Consider the following 21,116-nt stretch of genomic DNA (forward strand, 5'->3'; position numbering starts at 1 on the left):
AAGGTGCACGTTACCTAATGGGTGTCCCTGGGTGAATACCTTCGCATTCCTTTAGGATGTGCATAGAATGGCATCTGCGAACGTTAGCGTTGGTGCCATTAGTCATTTCCAAATTCCACGCAGCACCTCATACTTATTGTAGCCCCACAGTGTTATGTGTTTTATTATTGCGGCATTCCGCTTACCCTTTATGTTCAGATTCTCTTGGTTGGTGCTTGACTACGCCTTTCTTTCGTTTATGTATATACAAAAATATCTACGAGAGCGAATCAGAAAGTCCTTGCGTCTATATTTATGAGCCAAAATAAGGTACATACACGTAATTACATATATACGTACAACTCTACGTACCTTACCCTATTTATCCATATAATCCCCACAGTGGTTGATACCATTTCTCCCATCGCAGCACTAAATTTGAGATGTCACTGTGGTAGAACGCGTCCGCCCTACTTTGGAAGCACCGTCGGACTGCTGTCTTGTCTTCATCGCTGGATGTATCTGGCTATACTGTCAAACTTCTTCAGCGGACAGAAAACGTGGAAATCACTAGGGACGAGGCCCGGACAGTATGCTGGGCGGTCTAGATTCTCCCACTCAAAGGACCGGAGCTTGTCGGCGGTTCTGAATACCGTGGACGTGTGAAGCTATTTTCAACTAACACCAAGCAGCCCCGCACTGGGAAGCTAACTGGCCGATAAGGCCGGGCCGGTCCAAGAAAAGCCCACCGCTGGGAATGGTTGTGGTACCTTCGCATTTATAGCCGTAATGTGGCTAAAAAAACACGGACAAAGTCACTGATTCGCGCTCGTATGGCTTGACAACGGAGCGTTCGTTTGCCAAGGCTGGCTGCGTGACGTATTGATCTCTCCTAACTTTTTCATTTCTTCATGAAGGCAAAGCCAAGGAAGCTTTTAAACATCCTTGGGCAACGCAGCGCATCAAACGCTTCCGGCGCCACGCCACAGCTCTGCGAGCGCAGTATGCCGCCGCAAATTGCATTTTCCAGAATTGAATTCTATGTTGCCCTGTACCTGACTTTTGAACTTCGCTATTGCGAATGACAAACAAAACTCCAGTGCACTAGAAGTTACCGCTTGAAGGACACTGAGAACTAACATTAGGAATGTCTCGGAAGCAATATTTTTTTGTGTAACCTCTTTGGGAAATATCTAGCGTATGTAATGCGGTCCTGTACAAAGGGCGGGGATCTCGTTTTATTCTCGCAACTTGCTCAGCTGTTCTCGTTTCGCTGCCCGGATAACGTCTCTAGCTTTTGCCTCAAGGTTACATGAAGGTCGCCGACAACGGGAGCTAAAAGCATTTTATGCTCAAACAGCTTTAAGGCACGCCAACAATTTTTATTTTCTTGTTTACTTTGAAGTGAGTTATTTCGCTTGACACGCGCGACACGAGCTACACATGCGTATACTTTGCTTGGATGTTCAGCGCATCTACTTTACTTTTTCGACTCGGTCCTCATGCCATAAGGTGAATAATGAAGTTCAATTAATTCACCCAAACTCTCGCCTTTTAGAAACAATCACTTGGGATTAAGGTTTTTATTGAGAATACCTAAACGTAATCAATGATACTGCTGCAACATGCAGGGTGAGCACAACCTGCGCCTAGATATTTCTGTATTTTTATGCCTCGTTTATCATTGATCGCCTCGGTCATATTTGACGTTCTGGCAGTGTGCAGAGCGCACGCCAGCGAAAGCGACATTTAGGAGAGACGCTCTGGTTAGTATCGCCCCTGACTGAGGTGCGAAATCATAGCAGAATCAGTGCGGGCCTAAATACGCACCAATACATTGGTGACGAGCGATTTTGATTTCCTTGAGCTTGCAGTCCACGTCCTGTGTTATCATTCGAACCGTTTAGTGCACTGTTCTTATTTGAGCAAAGAAGACCAAGTCGTCAAATCTCTACAGCTATACACTCGCGCGTACTGGCAACGAATGTTATTCCGAATCACAGCAACACTGATTGCACACTCGCCTTCATTTCGATTGTCTTCGGCGTCTCGAAGGTGAACAGCGCGGTTCCAACGAAGCCGAGCGCGGTCATGGTGTCGACGTCCTCCTGCTCATTGGCGAGCTTCTCGAAGCAGTACTCGTGGAAGAACAGCAGCTCACTCCTCACGCACTTCTCGCCGAATTTGACGGGCCCCTTCACGGCTTTTTCCATTTCAAACATCACTAAAGACAGCGTGGAAGACAGTGCCACCTCGATCGTCTTCTCGCCCTCGAGCCCGAACTCAAGGAACTTGAACATCTGCTCCTGGGTGGGAAAAGTTTCGTTGCCGCTGTGACTGGCTGTAGAGGTCTAGGCTAATTTCTGAAAACTGTTTTTCGCTTATAACAGTTTCATTGCTTGTAAAGCTTTAGAAAAAATGTATATTTTTGAAGAATAAGATATAATTTCTACTACGGTAATTGATTTTTCATCGAGCTAGGCTAAACTTAAAAACGAATGCAAAAATGAATTCGTGCGCATTTGTATACACCTAACAGCATGGAAAGACTTGCTGTTGCTGATGGGTGCGTGCTAATTCTTCACGCTGAATAGTTTAACGCGACAGCGTTAAGTGCCCCGTGTCGCAGAAAATACTGCGTTGGCGTCGATGTCTGCGTCGGCCTCCGCTGCCAAGAGAAGCGTGCCGAACCACGCAGACCTTGCGCGCGGCACGTATGCGTCACTGAATTGTTGAATTTCTCAATGTTAGATGCGTCAGAAAATTTTTAAACTATGACTTACACGCAACCTAAAGATATGCTAGCGTTGCATTGTAATTTGAATATACGAGAAAACATAATTCTCTTACGCGCAAACCCCTTTTCCAGTTCCTGTTTGAGATCTGTCTTGGTAGGACAGCGCGACTCGCTCGGTTCCTTCCAGCCCCATAAAAAGAAAATGGAAAGCCAGTTCCACGCACTGAAAGCTGTCAAAATAGCAAAGCTGGTGGTCGTTTGTGCAACTAGAAATCGTTGTTAGAACGATTTTTATGAGTCTTTTGTCTCGTTGTCGTGGTTTTGCTAGATTCGAGTTTGGCTCCCTTTTGCGCACACTCTTCTGTTGTTGCGCACACTCTTCCGTGACGTTGTGATCAAAGCACAATCACGCAATGCGGATACACGTTGCAACTTTGGTCGCACTGATGGTTGACGAATTCTCTCTTGAACCGCCCATCGGCACCCTCCGTGGGAGGAATCTCTCTGCGTCGACTTCTCTGCTCGGCCTCCTACTCTCGAAGTTGGGGATAAGCTTGCCTCGGCTGGCGTCCGGCTTCGGTTGCCTTTTCATGAAAGAGAGGTAGGCTTGCCTCCACCGGTTGCTTGGCTTGCGCTTTCCGCTCCCAATCGTCAGCGCTTGCGCCTGCCCTCCGCTGGCGCTTTGCTTGCACTTCTCGCTCTCGAAACTCGGGATTTGCACGACGTCGGTGCTGCCGCTCTCACGCGAGCTCCGACATTTACTGTGCGCTTGTTCGGCCTCTGTGTTAACGCAAAGGCGTTACGGAGCCCGTGTCGCAGCAAATCCGGTGCCACGCTAGCGTTCAGCGTCTGGCGTAGGCCGTTCCTTCGATGACGAAATTTTCGAATGCCATATACCCAGGCGTTCAACGTGACGCAAGAAATTGACTGAATCAATTGGATTTCTCAAGCTAAAGTACGCAGAAAAATCGTTAACTACCATTGCACATAGGCTAAATAAGTAATAGCTCAAGAATTGTAATTTTAGTCTATGAGAAAACGTAGTTATGTTACGCGAAAACTAAAAAAACCTTCACAAACAAAAGCTTGCCGCGGCCTTCACAGAGCGGCCGCAGCGCCCGCCATACTGCGCGTGCCGGCGCGATGGCTAGGAGACGCGCCCGGGGAACGTTCGCTTCAGACGTGCGATGCATCGGCTCCGCCGATTCTCGCCCGGTGCCACGGAACTTCATGGTACCCCACCAAATTTTTTATCATCGGATCAAGTAAGTCACCCGGCGCACGTGCACATCAATTTCATATAGGTGGGCCGATTTTTGGAAACTTTAGAGCAGTTTTTCACACCGCCATGTGGGCGTCGCCGATGCCCGGCGGCGTGGAGACTACTCGCCGAGGCAACATGGCCGCCTCTGCGCTAACCCAGCGTGGCTACGACCCGGACGTGATGTCCTGGACGATGGTTCCGATGATCGAGGAGCCAAATTCTGCGATTCCTTCGAATATTCGAAGCCAAGCTCTCCTCAACAGCAGCTGCTCGCCGCTTTCAAGAGAAAGCCAAGATGGAGGCACCCGCCACCGCCCCGGCCTCCGGCATCCCGGCCGGCAAGATGCAGCCTGCTGCCTCGCGCTCTGCGGGAAACAAGGGCAAGGTCTTCGCGAAGTGGAAGCCTCGTCCGCTAGTAAAACCCAACCCAGACGACTACGTCATCGTTGTAAAGCCATGTGAGCATATCTCATTGCATGAAGCCTTCTCCGACAATCGCTACGGGACCTCCTTCACGGCTTACCTCGTGTCTGAGCGGGCGGAGACCACATCGATTTTCCCTTCGAGAGAACAAAATATGATCGTGATCCACACCCCGGACCTCGCGTCGGCAGACCGAGTGATCGGGAATTTTTCTGTCGACACCGAACGCGTAGCGGTCCCGCCAAACGGATACCTACAGCAAGATGGCGGAAACGTTTGCCACGGTGTCATCGTGGTGTGCAACTCAGACACGACGGAGACACTTCAGCAAAAGTTGCGTTGGAGAGCAGGCACCATTGTTGAGGTGAGAAAATTTGGCACATCAAACAAAGCGCGTGTTACCTTCGCCGGAAAGGACAAACCGCGCTTTGTTCACTAGGACAACATGGTGGTGCCCATCCAACCTTACTACCGTACAATCCCGGCCAGAGGCAAGTGCGGTGCCGTCGGCCATAGGATGGAGGCATGGCCAAACCTGAGTCAGGACACCTACGGCCTGTGCGGGGAACTGATTTCACTCGTGGAGGGGGTGCGGACCCCTCACGAATGCGTGCCCAAGTGTTCAGTGTGCGGTGGTAGACACGTCCCAAACTCCCGCGAGTGTACTGCAAAGTTCCGGAACACCAAGATGGCCACCCAAAAGGGTGTCAAGACAAAAATGGCGGCAAAGAAAAAAGCGCTGCCACCTTCAGTTTCCCGGTGAATCACCGCACCGGGACGTCACCAAGACCGACAAGCAAGCTCGCCCTGCTGGAGGAGCCGGAAAGCAGCCGACAACTCCACCGCCACCACACGGCGAGGCCGGGGCCTTGGACAATGCCGTGAAAAACGTAAAACAGGATGCGGCGCGGGCAGGGCTGCTTCCTCCTCCGCTCCCTCTACTCCTCCTTCGGCGCACAGCGCCAAACGAAACATGATCGCGGCTCTCCAGGCAGAAAATGAGATCCTGCTAAATAAAATTACAGCACTCGAAGCAAAATTGACGCAACCCCTCTCTACCCCCGCAGTAGAAGTAATGGAAAATCAGACAGAAGCGCCGGCGGAGACACCAAGCGCGGTAGCCGCTCTCGAGGCCCGTATGAATGCCCGGATCAACGCACTCGAGGCCCGTATAGGCAACCGGATTAGTGCTCTTGAAACACACATCTCCGCGGCCATGAATGCCGCGATCGCCAAATTTACAGAGACCATTCCCTCTCTCATAACTCAACATATCGCGCAAACCTCTCGCACCACCCGGTGAGCCGAGCCAATTAAAGACGTGTCCGGCCAGTACCAAAAAATGTTTCGACGACAACTCGATTTCGATGACGAAGACAGTTGCTCACTATCAGGAATGGAGGATGCTCCCCTCCCCGTGAGTGCTGGCACTGAAGCATCGTTTTCGCAACCCCCTAACAATCTTAGCGATCATGGCGGGCACCCCAAGACTCAGGAAATGCCCCCGATCCAAATTGGCCATCCCCATCCTAATTACCCAGCGGAACTGTCGAGGTTTCAAGGCTCACGCCAAGCGGGCTATCCTACGATTTTTCCTCACAACATTGGAGCACCTTCCTGCTGTGGTAGCCCTCCAGGAGCCAGGGAGCAGCGCCACACTTACAACTTACACCACGTTTCAGCAGGACCTCCTCTCCTGTATCTGCGTGCATAAAAATTACATGGCCAACTTCGTTGACCTTGACCTCAAAATAGAATTCTCGTACGTGATGGTGACCCTCCTTCCACTACGAAAACAGGACCCACCACTACACGTTCTTAACATTCATTGTTCCCCTAGACTAGCCAACATCACTTTCGCAGACCTTTTTAGCCACGCCTTAAAGACTGCGGGCAGGGATCCCCTAGTGATCATGGGCAATTTCACCGCCCCCAGCCCAGTTTGGGGATACGCGCCTGAAGAGAAACATGGACGTAAGCTGGCAGAACTTCTGTCCACGCTGGGCCTTACTCTCCACACCGAATCTGCCCACCCGGCTCGCGTGGGTAACTCCGTGACCCGGTACACGTGTCCGGACCTTACCCTCACCAAAAACATTCAATATGTAGACTGGGTCAACACAGACGAAACCCTCGGTAACGACCACTGCATACTCAATACGACTATTCGCACCCATCCATTGGCAAGACCTTTCGCACAGGCAAAGTTACCCGATTGGACCAAATTCTGACAAACATACACCAACTCGACCCCCATTCAGGAGCAAGGGTACCATGTCTGGTTCCAGCAATCGCTCTCCACCCTTCGTTCCACGGAAACCCAAATTCAACTCACAGAGGTGACCCTGGAGGTGGACAACCACCTTCTTCACCTCTGGAAGGCCCGGCACAGCCTCGTCCGTCGATGGCGCCGGCAAAAACACGGTCGGAAACTCCAACTCAAATGAAATTCACCAACACGAGAATAAAAGAAAAAGTACTTTCTATGCGCGCACAGCTGAAAGAAAAGGATATTTCTATCTGCGAAGATTTTTCGCCCGCCACCCGTCACGTCCGTAAAAAACTAATTGAGTACGTGCATAAAAACAGTAACATATTGTAGTAACAATAGTAACATATTGTTACTACATATTTAACATATTTAGTAACATATTGACTATGTTACTAAAAACGCTAATAGCATGCTTGGTTACTTACGCCGTAATTTTAGCTCTGCCCCTTCTTCCCTGAAGCTAACTCTTTATAAAACTTTAGTTCGCTCCAAATTGGAGTATGCTTCAGCCATTTGGGATCCGACTCAGTCTTCATTAGTTTCTACTCTTGAAAGTATTCAAAATCGAAGTGCACGCTTTGTATTATCTAATTATTCTCGCTATGCAAGTATTTCTTCAATGAAACGAACTCTTAACTTACCTGATCTTTCGTCACGCCGCAAATCTTCCCGTCTCTCCCTTTTTCACAAAGTTTTTCACTTAAACCCCCTGTTAAAAGAGACCCTTCTTGCCCCTCCGTCTTATATTTCTGCCCGCACTGACCACAGCCTTAAAATCGGGGTGCCATTGTGCCGTACTAACCGGTACAGTGACTCATTCATCCCCAGGACGAGCACGGACTGGAATCGCCTTCCCGCCTCAATCGCACTCATCACCGACCCTACTAACTTCAAGACCGCCGTTCAAAATGCCTTTTGTTAGTATTTTTGTTAATACTTTTTTGTTTGTATTTTTTTACTGCATTACTTCTTGTTTTGACTCCACTCCTTTCTGTAACGCCTTCGGGCCTTGAAAGTACGTGAAATAAATAAATAAATAAATAAATAAATAAAAGCCAGCGCCAACCATGCCCTTTCCAGTTAAGGTACACCAAACTAATAATGAATAAAAAACAGTTCGTCTATGACCCGGCAACAGACACCGTCAACGAGCATGCGCCATATGAACCACGTGATAACGGCGGGCATGCAAAGTCCCAGCACGTGCCCAGTTAGGAAAACGTGAGGGGATGTGGACGCGAATCATGCATCGTATCTGTTTTCTTTAGAAACATTCAAAGCGTCATGAGTAAGCGCACTTCCTTAGCACCTGCCTTGGAGACTTGCAACGCCGACGTTTTTGTGCTTGCCGAAACGTGGCTACATTCACAGGTTCAAGATAACGAAATCCTTCAAACCGCACACCATGTTTCACTGTATCGTCGTGACCGTACAATGCGTCAGGGAGGCGGCGTGCTCTTAGCCATTTCTAAAGATTTCCCATCTCAGTGTATTCGTGTCAATACTGAACTCGAAACGGTTTGGGCCATCATTGAAATAAATCACCAGAAGATAATCATTGGTGTTTGTTACCGCTCCCCAACTTATTCATCTAATTTCGTAAATGAGATGCATGATATCATTAATATTGTTACATCTCTTCATCCCACATTACCTTTATTTTTGCTTTGCGATTTTAATCTACCGAACATAATATGGAATACTGAACCTCCAACTTTACACTCTTCTTCTTCATTAGCCAATGAGTTCTTGGACGTGTGCTCTGTCTTTTCACTTTGACAACTGGTTACTCAACCCACACGCACTACCGAATCCGTTGAGAACACACTTGACCTTGTATTATCATCGCGGCCTGACCTAGTTTCCGACATCACCTATTTACCCGGCTTGAGCGACCATTCAGCACTTTCGTTTGACATAATTATTTTGCGGCCAAAAACCGATAAAAAATTCAAATCTTTTCGAGACTACGTGAAACGAAATTTTGAAGCCATCAACGCCGAATTATGTGCTTTTCTAGACGTATTTATAAACAACTTCGACAGCCGTACCGCTCAGACCAACTGGAATACGTTTGCTGCAAGAATTGCTGAACAAACAAACAAATACATCCCACTGCGCACCATTGCATGTAATCTAAACGCCCCATGGTACAACATCCGTCTCAAGCGTCTGTTTAATAAAAAGAAACGCCTGCACAAATTAGCCAAACGTTCACCTAGCGTAAACCGCTGGACCAAATACAAAGTGGCGGCAGATGAGTATGTAGCCGCACTTAAAAAAGTCAAAGATCACTTCCTTGGCAATACCTTGCCTTTAATGCTTAAAACCGACACCAAGAAATTCTGGCGCGTCATTAACCCCAACGCGGACGACATGATAACCTTAATCGACAGCTCTGGAAATGTTATTCCAACTAATCAATGTGCGTCCGCGCTTAATGATGTTTTCATGCACAACGTTTCATAAACTACAGACATTACTCTTCCATCCACGCACGACTACGATTACCAAGCAATGTTTCCCATAATGATTGAACCAGCAGGCATCGTACCAATTATCTCATCTTTAAAACTATCTTCGGCTCCAGGACACGGTTTAGTAAACGCGAAATTTTTGAAAAGCACTAGCAGTTACTCTTCAATTTTCCTAGCAATGATATTCCAACAGTCGCTAGATAAGGGTTCTTTGCCTGATGAATGGAAGATTGGGAAGGTGATCCCACTCCATAAGTCGGGTGACAAGCATTCTCCATATAACTACCGCCCTATCTCGCTCACTTCCATTTCATGTACGATGTTAGAAGATATACTTGCCTCTATTCTTGCTAGCTTTCTTGAAACTAACTTTTTTTTTCACCATCGCAACATGGCTTCCGCAAGACATATTCATGTGAAACACAACTAGTTTTGTTTACGCATAAGCTAAACGTCATTCTTGACCGCTCTTCAACTGCCGATTGTATATTTTTAGACTTTTCGAAAGCGCTTCACAAAGTGTGCCATAACCTTCTAATGTTTAAGCTGCATCGAATTAACATTGATTCCAGACTGCTTGCATGGCTTGAGTGCTTTCCTTCTAACGGTTCACAGTTTCTCTTTGCTTATGACTCAAGAGAGAGAGAATAAACTTTTTTAATCGGTGAATGAAGCTTTGGAGAGGCGTCCTCATTCCAGGATGCCTTGAGCTCGGGCCGCGTCCTGGGCCCTCGCAATCAGCCGTTGCTGATCCTCGAGGTCGGAGCTGGCCAAGGCTCTCTCCCAAAGCTCGTTAGTGGGGTAAGGGTCCGGAGGATTTAATGGAGCCGCTCTGCAACCCCCTACTATGTGCCTGAGAACCCGGGCTCTGCGCAGAAGCGGCATTGCGGAGAGAATTTTGTAGGGTCTATGAGGTGATTTCTGGTTGGGTGGGGGAATGTATTAACCTGTAGAGCTCGGAGGCATCGCTCCTGCTCTCTAGGTAGTGACTTATGTGGGGGTGCGTATGTTCTGCGGGTGAGCTTGTAGTGTTGTGTGATGTCTTGGTAAGAGACTAGAGGGTGCATGCGCTCGGGTTCAGATTCCTCGGCGTCGGCTCGGTGGGTCAGATCTCGAGCCACGTGGTTGGCGACCTCGTTGCCAGGAATGCCTTGATGAGCTGGCGCCCAGATGATCATGACTGATCTCGTTGGCGGCTTTTGATTGATGATCCGGGGCGTAGTGGTATGAATTCTGCCGCTAGCAAAGTTGCGGCACGCCTGTTGGGAGTCGGTCACTATGACTTCAACCTCTGTTTGGGAGAGCGCGAGGGCTATGGCCGCTTCCTCGGCTTGGAGGGGATTGTTTCGTGTGAGTGAAATGCTGCTCCGATGTTCTGTGTTGACGACTACGGTGGCTGTTGTGGCTGCGTGTCTGGAGTAAGAAGCCGCGTCCGTGTAGGCTGTAGAGGGTAAAGTCCCGTATCGCTTGTGTATGGCCGTATCGCTTGTGTATGGGTGCATATTGCGAGGTAGAGGACGTACGGTGATGTTTCTCCGGATGGCATGGGGTAAGCTCACAGTCTCAGGTGGCGGATGGCTCAGAGGGGCAGAGAGCCCCCGGCGTAAGAGAATGGACCTCCCTGCTTCCGTAACCGCCAGCCTTGTTCGTTGACTGGATAAATGTGCCTCGATCAGCTCCTCGGCCGTGTTGTGCACACCTAGTCGTAGTAGGCGTTCTGTGGAAGTACTGGTTGGCAGGCCCATCGCCTGCTTATATGCCTTTCTGATCATTGTGTTGATTTTCTTCAGTTCCGTCTCGTTGAGTAGTGCGTATGGAATAGCGTAAGTTATTCGAGACACGACGAAGGCTTGGACAAGCCGAAGCGTGTCCGCCTCCCCCATGCCTCTTGTCTTGGTTGTTATTCGCCGGATCATGTGCGTAACTTGGGCTGTTGTATTTTTAAGCTTTTGAATTAATATTGTATTGGTGCGATCCGACTGGAAAACCATTCCCAATATTTTTACGCTCTGAGACGGAACGATGGTGTGTCCCTCCAGTTGTATGTTGATAGTGGGCGAGTCGGATGTGTGCTTCTTTCGAGGTGAGACCAGGAGTAGCTCCGACTTTTGGGGGGCGCAGCTGAGCCCGCATGACTTAGCATAGTCGCTCACCACGTCTGCAGCTTCCTGCAAGCGGTTCTCCATTTCCCCTATGGACCCTGTGGACGACCAGATGGTAATGTCGTCGGCATATAGGCCATGCCGGATCCCTGGGATGTTATCGAGGAGCGGCGGTAGGCCTATTAGGGCGATATTGAAAAGGAGAGGGGATAACACTGCGCCCTGTGGTGTGCCGCGCCCGCCCAGTAGGAAGGGGTTTGTGGCTTTGTCCCCGACCTTTAGGATGGCTTTTCTATCTGAGAGGAAATCTCTGATATAGGAGTACGTCCTGGCCCCACAGCCCAGCGCGTTTAGCCTCTGTAAGACTGCTGTGTGCTTGACGTTATCGAACGCCCCTTTAAGATCTAAGGCGAGGATAGCTGTGGGGGAGTTGCGTGTCGCTGGTACAATCACCTCCTCTTTCAGCTGAAGTAGGATGTCTTGAGTTGAGAGGTGTGGACGGAATCCTATCATCGTTGTTGGAAGTTTCCCCGAATCCTCCAGGAATGGCTGTAGCCGGTTGAGAACGATGTGCTCTAGGAGCTTTCCTACACATGAAGTGAGGGAGATCGGTCGTAGGTTCTCAATGGCTGGTGGCTTGCCTGGCTTCGGTATCAGACGAACCTCGGCTATTTTCCAGTCCTCGGGAAGGTTTCCTGTCCTCCATACTTCGTTAAGATGAGCGGTAAGCTCTACTAGCGAGGGGCTGTCAAGATTTACAAGTGCCTTATTGGTAATTTCGTCCATTCCCGGGGCTGTGTGGCGTCTCAAGCCCATTATCGCCGCTGTTACCTCATGTAGATGAATGTCCTCATCTAGGAGCTCGTTAGGGGTGCCGGTGTAGGGTGGCAGAGGCTCCGATGTCTGTGTGGGGAAGTACTGGGCTTTGAGAGTCAAAAGGAGGTCCGCCTCGTTTCCAGGAAATTGGTGAATTACTCGAGCCATATTGTGGTGGGATTCCGTTTTGCTGCTGGCCGGGTTGATTAAATACCTCAATAACTTCCACGTCTTGGAAGTACTCAGTCTTCCTCTCAAGCTGTCGCAGAGGGATAGCCAATTCTCTCGGCATAGCGTGGTAGCGTATTCCGCAGCCTCTTGTGTGAGTAGTGCTATTCGCCTCTTGAGCTTGCGATTTAATCTTTGCCTTTTCCAACGCTTCAGCAGGCTACGCCGGGCTTCCCACATGTGGAGCAAGCGAGCGTCGATGCTTGGAGTGGTGGTGGATGTTTCAAGCATTTTGGTGTGCGCCTTCACATCCTGGTGAAGCTGAGTGATCCACTCCTTAATTGACTGAAGCTGTTGGCTCTGGTCGTTCGCAGCTCTTTCTTCTCTTATCTCCCGCAGCTTGGTCCAATCCGTGAGGCGAGCCGTGCCTATCCTGGCTTTGTATTCGAGACCATGGAGAGTGGTGGCTAGCAGCGCGTGGTCGCTGCCTAGGTATTCCTCCAGATTGGTCCAGCAAGCTTGGGGGATACTTCTGGTGAGGGTTAAGTCGGGGTTCGTGTCTCTTTGCACACTTGTGCCGAGCCTCGTGCTATTCCTTGGATCGTTGACGAGCGTGAGATCCAGGTCCTCAATAACTTTGTGAAGCATGTTTCCCCTGGGGTTGGTGTACGTATAACCCCAGAGGGGGTGGGCTGCATTAAAGTCGCCCACAATTAGAAGCGGATGGTTGCCTGCTGCGTGCGTGGCTTGCTCTAAAACCAGTTTGAGGACCGATGGCGCGCTTTTCGGCCGACAGTAGACGTTTAGAACAAACATGGGACCCTTTTTCTTTGTCGCCTGTGGGATAATTTCGAGCAGAATGGCAAGCGGTTCGGATTGCTGGAGGTGGTGTTGAACGGCCACTAGCTTTTTACTGACCAGGGTATGAAGGCTGCTCCCTGTATCGGTGCCATAAGTGACGTATCTGGGTAGGCGGACGTGTGTGTTCGTTTCTTGCAGTGCGATGATTTCAGGTGGTCTTGTTGATGTAGCGATGTATTGTATCAGTGATCCATACTTGTTCTTGTAGCCCCGGCAATTCCACTGCCACACCGTGGTTTCGCCTGGGGAGCCCCCGCGCTTACTGCATATATGTTGGGGCGGAGCCATCTTGGTTATCAAGGGGTGGTGATGCGTGCACAAGATGGGGTTCTGGGGAGCCCAGAGAATCTGGCAATTCTGGTAGGGTCTGATGAGCTGTTTTCTTGGGGCGCCGGCTTTGACGAGCTTCCAGTGCTAGTATGCGTTCCTCTAGTCTCATGATGCGTTCCGCCAACTGAGTGTTAGAGTGTTGTTGTTGAGTTGCGAATTGTTGTTGTTGTGCCGCTGACTGTTGTATAGCTGTGAGTTGTTGCTGCATAGTAGCTTGTAGGGATGTCTGAAGGCTCTGAATAGCTTTTGCTACTACCTCTTCTACCTTCTGGAGAGTGGCATATTGGACGGGTATGACTCCCTGCGGTGCAGTGGGCTGCGCGGTTGCTCGTTGCGGTGTCGGATTTGAAGTGACTGTGTGAGCTTGCTGCTCTTCCCGTTTCCGCTTCTCCGGGGGTGGGGTTGAAGTGTTTTGTGTAGGGGTAGTGCTATTTCTTCCAAGCAATTCATCTTTAAGTGCTACGAATTCTGCGTGTACGCTAGTGATTTCTGATTTGAGTTTTGCGTTTTCTTCAGTGAGACGCCTAATCTGGGCATGTGCCTGTGCCAGTTCTGTGTCAAGAGTGGGGGACGAGCTTTGGGAGAAACAACCTGTGCCCAGCTCACCTGCTGCGTGACCTGCGCTGCTCCCTTGCTTCCCCTCCTGCCGCTTGCGGAACGACCACGGCTCGAGGTCCTGCCATGGGATGGCGTCCGTCGTCGCGATGAGGTCCTTCGCCTGGAACCGGAACCGGAACGCGGCCTGGAACTGCTCCTCCCCTGGACAGCTCCGCGTCGTTTCGGGGACCGCGACTTGCGGGATGCTGAGTGCTCGCCACGTGGCCTCGGAGACGAGGAGTCTGCTCTCGGGGTCTGCTGCGGTTTCCGGCGGTTGACGGGCGGCAGGAACCTGTTGGGGCAGGTTTTCGCTGCTGTCGGGTGATTCCCGCCGCACAGAGAGCACCGAGGGTGGCACTCGTGCTGCTCCGTTGCTAGCGAAGTGCCGCACTCTCTGCACTTGGGTGTGGCGGGGGGCCGCGGGCAGACGTCCTCTCTGTGGCCTGTCTCGTTGCAGGTTCGGCAATGCGGCACGGTTCTCTTGTAGAGGTAGCACCGCAGAAGAAGGCCGGAAAATTCGATGTAATATGGTAGTTTTTCGCAAGAATGTGATCACCATGGTGGTTGTGTTTCCCAGTCTTCTACATGTTAGCGCCTCGTATCCGGGAGATTCAATGCGTTTAAGTAACATTTCGGGCGTGGTGTCGTGATCAATGTTGTATATAACCCCTTTGCAAGAGTTATCGGGGGAAATTCCGTATGATGCAATATCATATGTTGTTGCATCAATTGTGATTTTTTGCATCTTGCTTAGTGCTGAGGCCGTAGCTTCTGAGGCAGTGCTCAGAACAAGGATGTTTCGGTCTTCGTCGATGCGCATTTTGAATCCGGTGGCGCCGATTTGTAGCTTTGCCTCATTTGTAATGGCGTCTACTAACTTCCCTGGGCTCACCTTGTTGAGCTGCAGGCCGTTCCGTGGACGAACCGCCAACTTGTAATCATCGGCAGGAAGGGGGGGTTGTCGGGGCTTGCGCATCGCCGGTCGGCTGTGGCGTAGAACGGGCTTCGGTGGCGTTCGGGAAAGTTGGGGCGTGGTCGAGCGTGTCTGCAGCCGACGGCGACGGGCACGACTGGTAACATTGATCCAAGGCTCACTGTCTTCGTTCTCCTCAGCAGCCCGAAGAACTCCTTGGGATTCGCGAATTTCCATGTCCTCGTCCTCCGGGGCCCCGGTAGACGATTGGTGGGCTTTGTCGGCGTCGGCATTGAGGAGCGCGTTCGCCATCTGCAGCGGTGCGGCGGCCGAAGCCTTTGCTAGGCCTCGCCACTAGCGAAGTACGTTTAGCGGGGCGGCCCCGCTTCGAAACTTGATGTGGCCGTAAAATGCAAAATATAGCACTTACACCCTCAAGTTTGGTGTTGACGTGCTCTGGCTGACTTCAGGCACACGATGATGACGTAGAATCTGGATGTGGAGGTGATTTCGCCGAAAATGTAGCTTCTGTGCGGAGCAGATGTAGAGCCCATCCGACCCGTCGCCACACTTCGTCGTCTTTTTTCGCTTATGACTCAAACTCTCAACCGAGCAGAGTACAGTCCGGCGTACCTCAAGGGTCGGTACTTGGTCTCCTCCTTTTTTTAATTTACATAAATGATCTACCCTCTTGTGTTTCCTCTAACATTCACTTATTCGCCGATGATTGCGTAATCTTCAGTGAAATAATATGTGACACTGATATATCTTCTCTTCAATCCGACCTTAACGCTATTCCTACTTGGTGCCAATCATGGTCAATGGAATTAAATAATAAAAAATGTAAATTTATGCGCGTGTCCAGAACTTCTAACCAGCTTCCTTCTTACTGCGTTAATAATCTCCCCTTAGACCCTGTTTCCTCCTAGAAATATCTTGGTGGCCATATTACTAGAAACCTCTCGTGGTCCATGCACGCTTCTTACGTAATTAAAAATGCTAACCGCATGCTGGGATACCTAAAACGCAATTTCACTATGTAGAAAATTCGAAATGGCTTCCCTGAAATTAATGTTATACAAGTCACTAGTCCGCTCAAAACCTGAGTGCGCCGGAGCAGTTTGGGATCCCTTTCAGAAAAACCTAATTCACTCTTTAGAAATGGTACAAAATAACTCTGCTCGTTTCATTTTTTCTAATTATAACCGAACTGCAAGCACATCTGTAATGAAATTAGACCTTGATTTGCCATCTTTAGCCTCTCGCCGTAAAGGCCTTAGACTTTCACTTTTTCATAAGATATTTCATCGTCCTTCACTTCGCGTTGAACTTATCTCCCCTCCTCAATGCATTTCATCAAGGTTAGATCACAATAACTAAGTTGGAATTTCATTATGCCAAACCAATGTCATGTCTCATTCATTCCTACCGCGTACATCTGCCGAGTGGAATCGCCTACCAGCCCCAACCGCTACTATTGTTGACAATCAGCATTTCACGGCAGTATTAGATAGCATTGTATAAAAAGGAGCATTTCATTCGTGTTTTTGTACTACCAATTGTATCACTATTTTTTTGTATTACCGGAACACTGTATTACTGCACTGCATGCACCGTATTTAATTTTATTGACCAGCACTCCAGGAACAGTCAGATAACATTGTATAACCGAGAACCATCTATTTCCGTACTATTAACCATTTTGCTGCACTGTACTTTTTTTTCCTCTGTATTCGATGTAACCACTCCCCTCTTTATTGCCTATGGCCCTGATGGTACACGAAATAAATAAATGATTAAACCGGCAGAGAACATAGGGTAAAAGATCGACAGCATTGTTCTGTGGGTTTCAATATGTAAATGTTTGATCATTTCACATAATATTCTGTCACACCCTGGAGCTGCCTTGTTACAGCAATTCGATGAGGCCTGAAACTCCACTAGAGTAAATGGACGATTGTATACGTCATTGTATGTGGCTTTCCCACCCAGAGGCAGTCGTTCTGCTTGTCGCTCGTATTTCAGAAATGTATCTCTGTATTATGAAGTTGTCGAAATGTGCTCGAAATGTCCTCCTAGACAATCTGCCTGGTGCTCAAGAGTGTCTCTTTGTTTATTTAACTAACGTATAGGATGAGTTTCGCGGCTATTTATTTTGTTCACCCTCTTCCGGGCTTTTCTTTCGCCTGTGTAAGAAGTGATGGTAGTCATGTATTTTCCCAACTTTCCCGTTTAGCGTGGCGGCGTGTTCTTCTGCCTTGTGACTTATTCGCTTTGCAGTTAATTAGGTTCTCTGTGGTTGGATAGTTATGTACGAGATTCCAAGCCCTGTGTCACTTTTTCCGCGTTTGCTTACACTTTTCGTTCCACAATGAAATATGTCGTTTCGATGGCGACCCGTTTAATTTAGGAATGCATGGTGACGCAGCATCATTTACAAACGCTGTTATGTAATCTACCGCATATTCTAGACAAAATACACAGATATCATTCCAGGCCATGTGTGTCAGTTCGCTCAGCGTCATCCCGTCGGCTGAATCGACTTTCCATCGGGAAGCATGTGCAGGGCACTCATGTTGTTTTGTGAGGCTTAAAACTACAAGGAAGTGATGACTTCCATAAGTGTTAATAATCACATCCCACTCCAGATATGGCAGAACTGTACTGGACACTATGGTTAGGTCTATGGAAGAAAATGTTTTGTGCGTAGGGCTGCATAATGTTGGATTTCTTTTTAAGAAAGCAGGCACTTGAAGAGAATAGGACGTTTTCTATCAGCCGTCCTCTCGTATCACAGCGAGTGTCACCCCACACTGTTCCATACGCGTTTAGATCCCCAGCGACTATGTAACAGTGAGAGAGCTCATCAATAACGCTTTGAAATGACTTTCCAAAGAGTTGATAACTTGGGGGTATGTATACTGAGGTTATGGTGACTATTTTATTGAACAGCATTGCTTCGATCGCAACTGCCTCAAGAGAAGTTCGCAGCAATATCTTGATTTGGGCCAGTTGGTTCATCTTGACGGTCTTCATAAAAAGCGCTAAGACGAAGAGAAACTCGAAGGAACACATACGACAGGACTGGCGTGGCTTACAACTGGCGTTTATTACAAACGGTCATCTATTTATGCTCTGCGCATCATGTACATCATGCACTCATTATCATAAACACAAAGATTGAAATGAATCATATCATGCACACGTACGGAAAGCAGGCGACAAGTGCGTCAGCTGTACATCTTTGAGTTTGCAAGAAGCGACGTTTCTGTCGAGATATCTAGATACTTGAACTGATTGACCATACAATCGTACGTATGATATCATTCATTCCAATCTCTGTGTGTATGATAATGAGTGCATGATGCACGTGATGCGCAGAGTATCAATAGATGACCGTTTGTAATAAACGCCAGTTGGAAGTAGTGCCAGTCCTGTCGTATGTGTTCCTTTGGCTTTGTCTTCGTCTTTAGCGCTTTTTTGTGCAAACCATCACGAGTTCGCAGTTTGAGTTGACGACAGGGAACACCCCTGTCGGCTGTTATACACTCGAAGAAAAAAAACGGACCAAAAGTGAGTCACAGCAACTTGACTCTTTTTTTTCTTTCCTAAGACTCATTTTTTGTGTGAGTAGAGTCAGAAAAATAATGAGTCAGTTGACACCAATGGCTTGTGAAGAGTCGCCGTACAAGATCGCGACTTAGTAATTCTAAATCTGTCTTGGTGCCAGAAAGATTATAATGCAGGAGAATTACCAGATAATTTCTTTTGGTTTATACGTGCTTCTGGCTTAGGCGGACCCTTAGGGCTTGTGTCCTGGTTTTAATGCAGTGTCTCACTCTCTCCTTCTTGTCATGTTCTGCAATGACTTCTAACTCTAAATGTTCATTTTCTTTGACCATGTCTGTTGAAATCACCTAGATGGTTTTTGTGGTAAGGAAGACCTGGACTTGTCACACTGGATTCTGGCCATAAGTAAACCTAAAAAAAGTATTGGCTACTAAGCTGAGCCCAGCAATGAGATAAGTTCCGTAGACGCGCTGAACAGTGTCCATTGTAAATGTAGTTCCGCGACGTAAAATTTCATTTTGAAGATTTAAATTCCAAAACCAAGATATTATTATGAAGGACGCGGCAATAGGGAAATGCAGATTCACTTTTAGCAGTTCGGATTATTTAACATGCGCAAAATGCATGGTATACGAACGTTTTCGTATTCTGCCCCCATTAGAATCCGGTTGCCGCGGTTGTGAGTGACCCTGTGACCTCGAACTCAGCAGCACAACATCAAAGCCACTAGGCGTTCCACGACGAGAGTGAAACATTAGCGCACGGAACACTGCTTTTGAGCCTCTTTAGAAATATAAAAACAAAAATGTAGTAGCTTCACCCGAAAGGCGATGCTTTGATAGCCATAGCAATGTATTAGACAACTACAAAAAGCAAGGTTCGTAGTTTCATCGGATGCATAATTTGTAGTAAACATTCGGTTACTAATTAAATTAGCAAGCACGGGGTCACGCGCGCACTTGTAAACGTGAACGGATCTTACTCAAATACAACGAACCCTCGCAGTCACAGCGTTGGCGTGAAGGGCGCGAACAGAGGTGACCGCATGTTACTGATACCTCTTCCTCCAACGCGTCTCCGAAAGTTTAAATTGTAGAAGAGAACGCTATTGGGCTGGTTGGTTCATATTTGGGCTAGAATATGAGAGAACGAATGTATTGTTGATTGTAATAACTTCATACGTGCATGCAATCTTCATGGCCTTGTTCAGGTGGCTAAACTCTTGTGTGAAGTTTGACACCATTACCTTCACTTTTCCTCCATTTAGCTGAAGAATACCTCTTGCGACAGCGATTGCACGGTTTAGTAGTAGGTGTTCGTCAACCTCGACGATGGCTTCCATGTATCCGGCTGCTTCCGCACCGACGGTATACAAAATGATTCTCAAGGCAGATTGCTGCTAACCTCGTCTTGAAGCAGACTCGAGGCGCGGTGGCATGGAGGGCTCTCCAGCGGTATCGCCTGGTCTGTGAGCAGCGTAACGGATTTGGACTTCTGGTCGATGATCGCGCTGCATTGTCTCAGGAATCCCATGCCCAGAATGACGTCTCATGAGCGTTGTCGTAGGATTACGAATGTCGCAGTCTGGCCATGAACAGCAAATTCTTGCTGGGCACATTCCTGTTGGCGTAATAACCTGTCCTCCAACCACCCTGATTTTGTGCCTTCCCATGAAGTTTTAACTTTCGTAAACTGGGCGGTGGAGGATCCACTGATGACAGAATACACGGCTTCTGTGATGGCTATAGCGCGGACTACGCAACCGTCCAGAAACACGTCACGTTCGGAGGCCCTTTGTGATGCATTGTATTTAAGTCGTGGCTTTGTATCATGGCTGTTACGTCTCGTCGTCAGGTCTTGTCTCGGCGATGTTTTGTTATGCTAGCAGGTTTCGTCTGGATGGTAGCGTGCCGTTGCTGCACTGTCGGGATGATACTTGCAGCGGTGTCGCCTTCGGTGGAAGATACTCAGATTTTCGACGAACAGCAACCACGCCTCTATTGACTGCTGTTTTTAGTTTTCCGGATCAAGAATAAAGGACCAACCATGGTTTGGGCCAGTGTACGGTCAGTGCTGCGACGAGTGGTAGCGCCCTGGCAGCAGTGAACTATCAGATGGTCGAGGTCTCCACAGAGTGGCAGTGACGTAATCAGCGATCTCAGGAGGTCATTCGCCAATCTGTGGACGCGGGGCGTTGAAAGCGAACTTCCGTTGTCCTGTTTCGCGGTATAGCCAGCAGCCCTAGACATGTCCCGGTTTTCCGCAGTGGCAGCAGAGCGGGCGGTGGTTTAGTGCACGCCAAACGTTCGTCTTTCTTTGGGCGTTGCGTGGGCTTACAGACAGACGGTTTGGCAGCAGTACCAGAAGCTGGCGGCGGAAGTAGAAGTCGAACTTGACGGCGGCCAATGGCGGCGTAGAACATAACTTAAGGTGGGAGTTGCGGCAATGCGGAAATTCCTGCAACTTCATTGACCGCTTAAGTTGTTCCTTGACTATGCCATGTCATCGATCAAAGCCTCCTCAAATTGCGACCTAGGGCACAATTTCTGCTGCTCTTTCCGTACGACCACTATAATTGTCTCGCACTGGTAGCAGGTCCCTAGCACT

The 21,116-nt window shown here is 48.7% G+C and overlaps 1 protein-coding gene across 1 annotated transcript in view; it reads right to left on the reverse strand.

The window, feature by feature from the left end:
* Positions 1–1,976: 1,976 nt before the first annotated feature.
* Positions 1,977–21,116, reverse strand: part of LOC126529674 (uncharacterized) — a 72,732-nt gene continuing 53,592 nt past the window's right edge. The window contains exon 3 of the mRNA XM_055069890.2: positions 1,977–2,285. Coding sequence (XP_054925865.1) covers positions 1,977–2,285 — 309 coding nt within the window. The remainder of the gene's footprint in view (positions 2,286–21,116) is intronic.

The sequence above is a fragment of the Dermacentor andersoni genome, chromosome 9, assembly GCF_023375885.2.
Source record: "Dermacentor andersoni chromosome 9, qqDerAnde1_hic_scaffold, whole genome shotgun sequence".
Taxonomy (NCBI): domain Eukaryota; kingdom Metazoa; phylum Arthropoda; class Arachnida; order Ixodida; family Ixodidae; genus Dermacentor; species Dermacentor andersoni.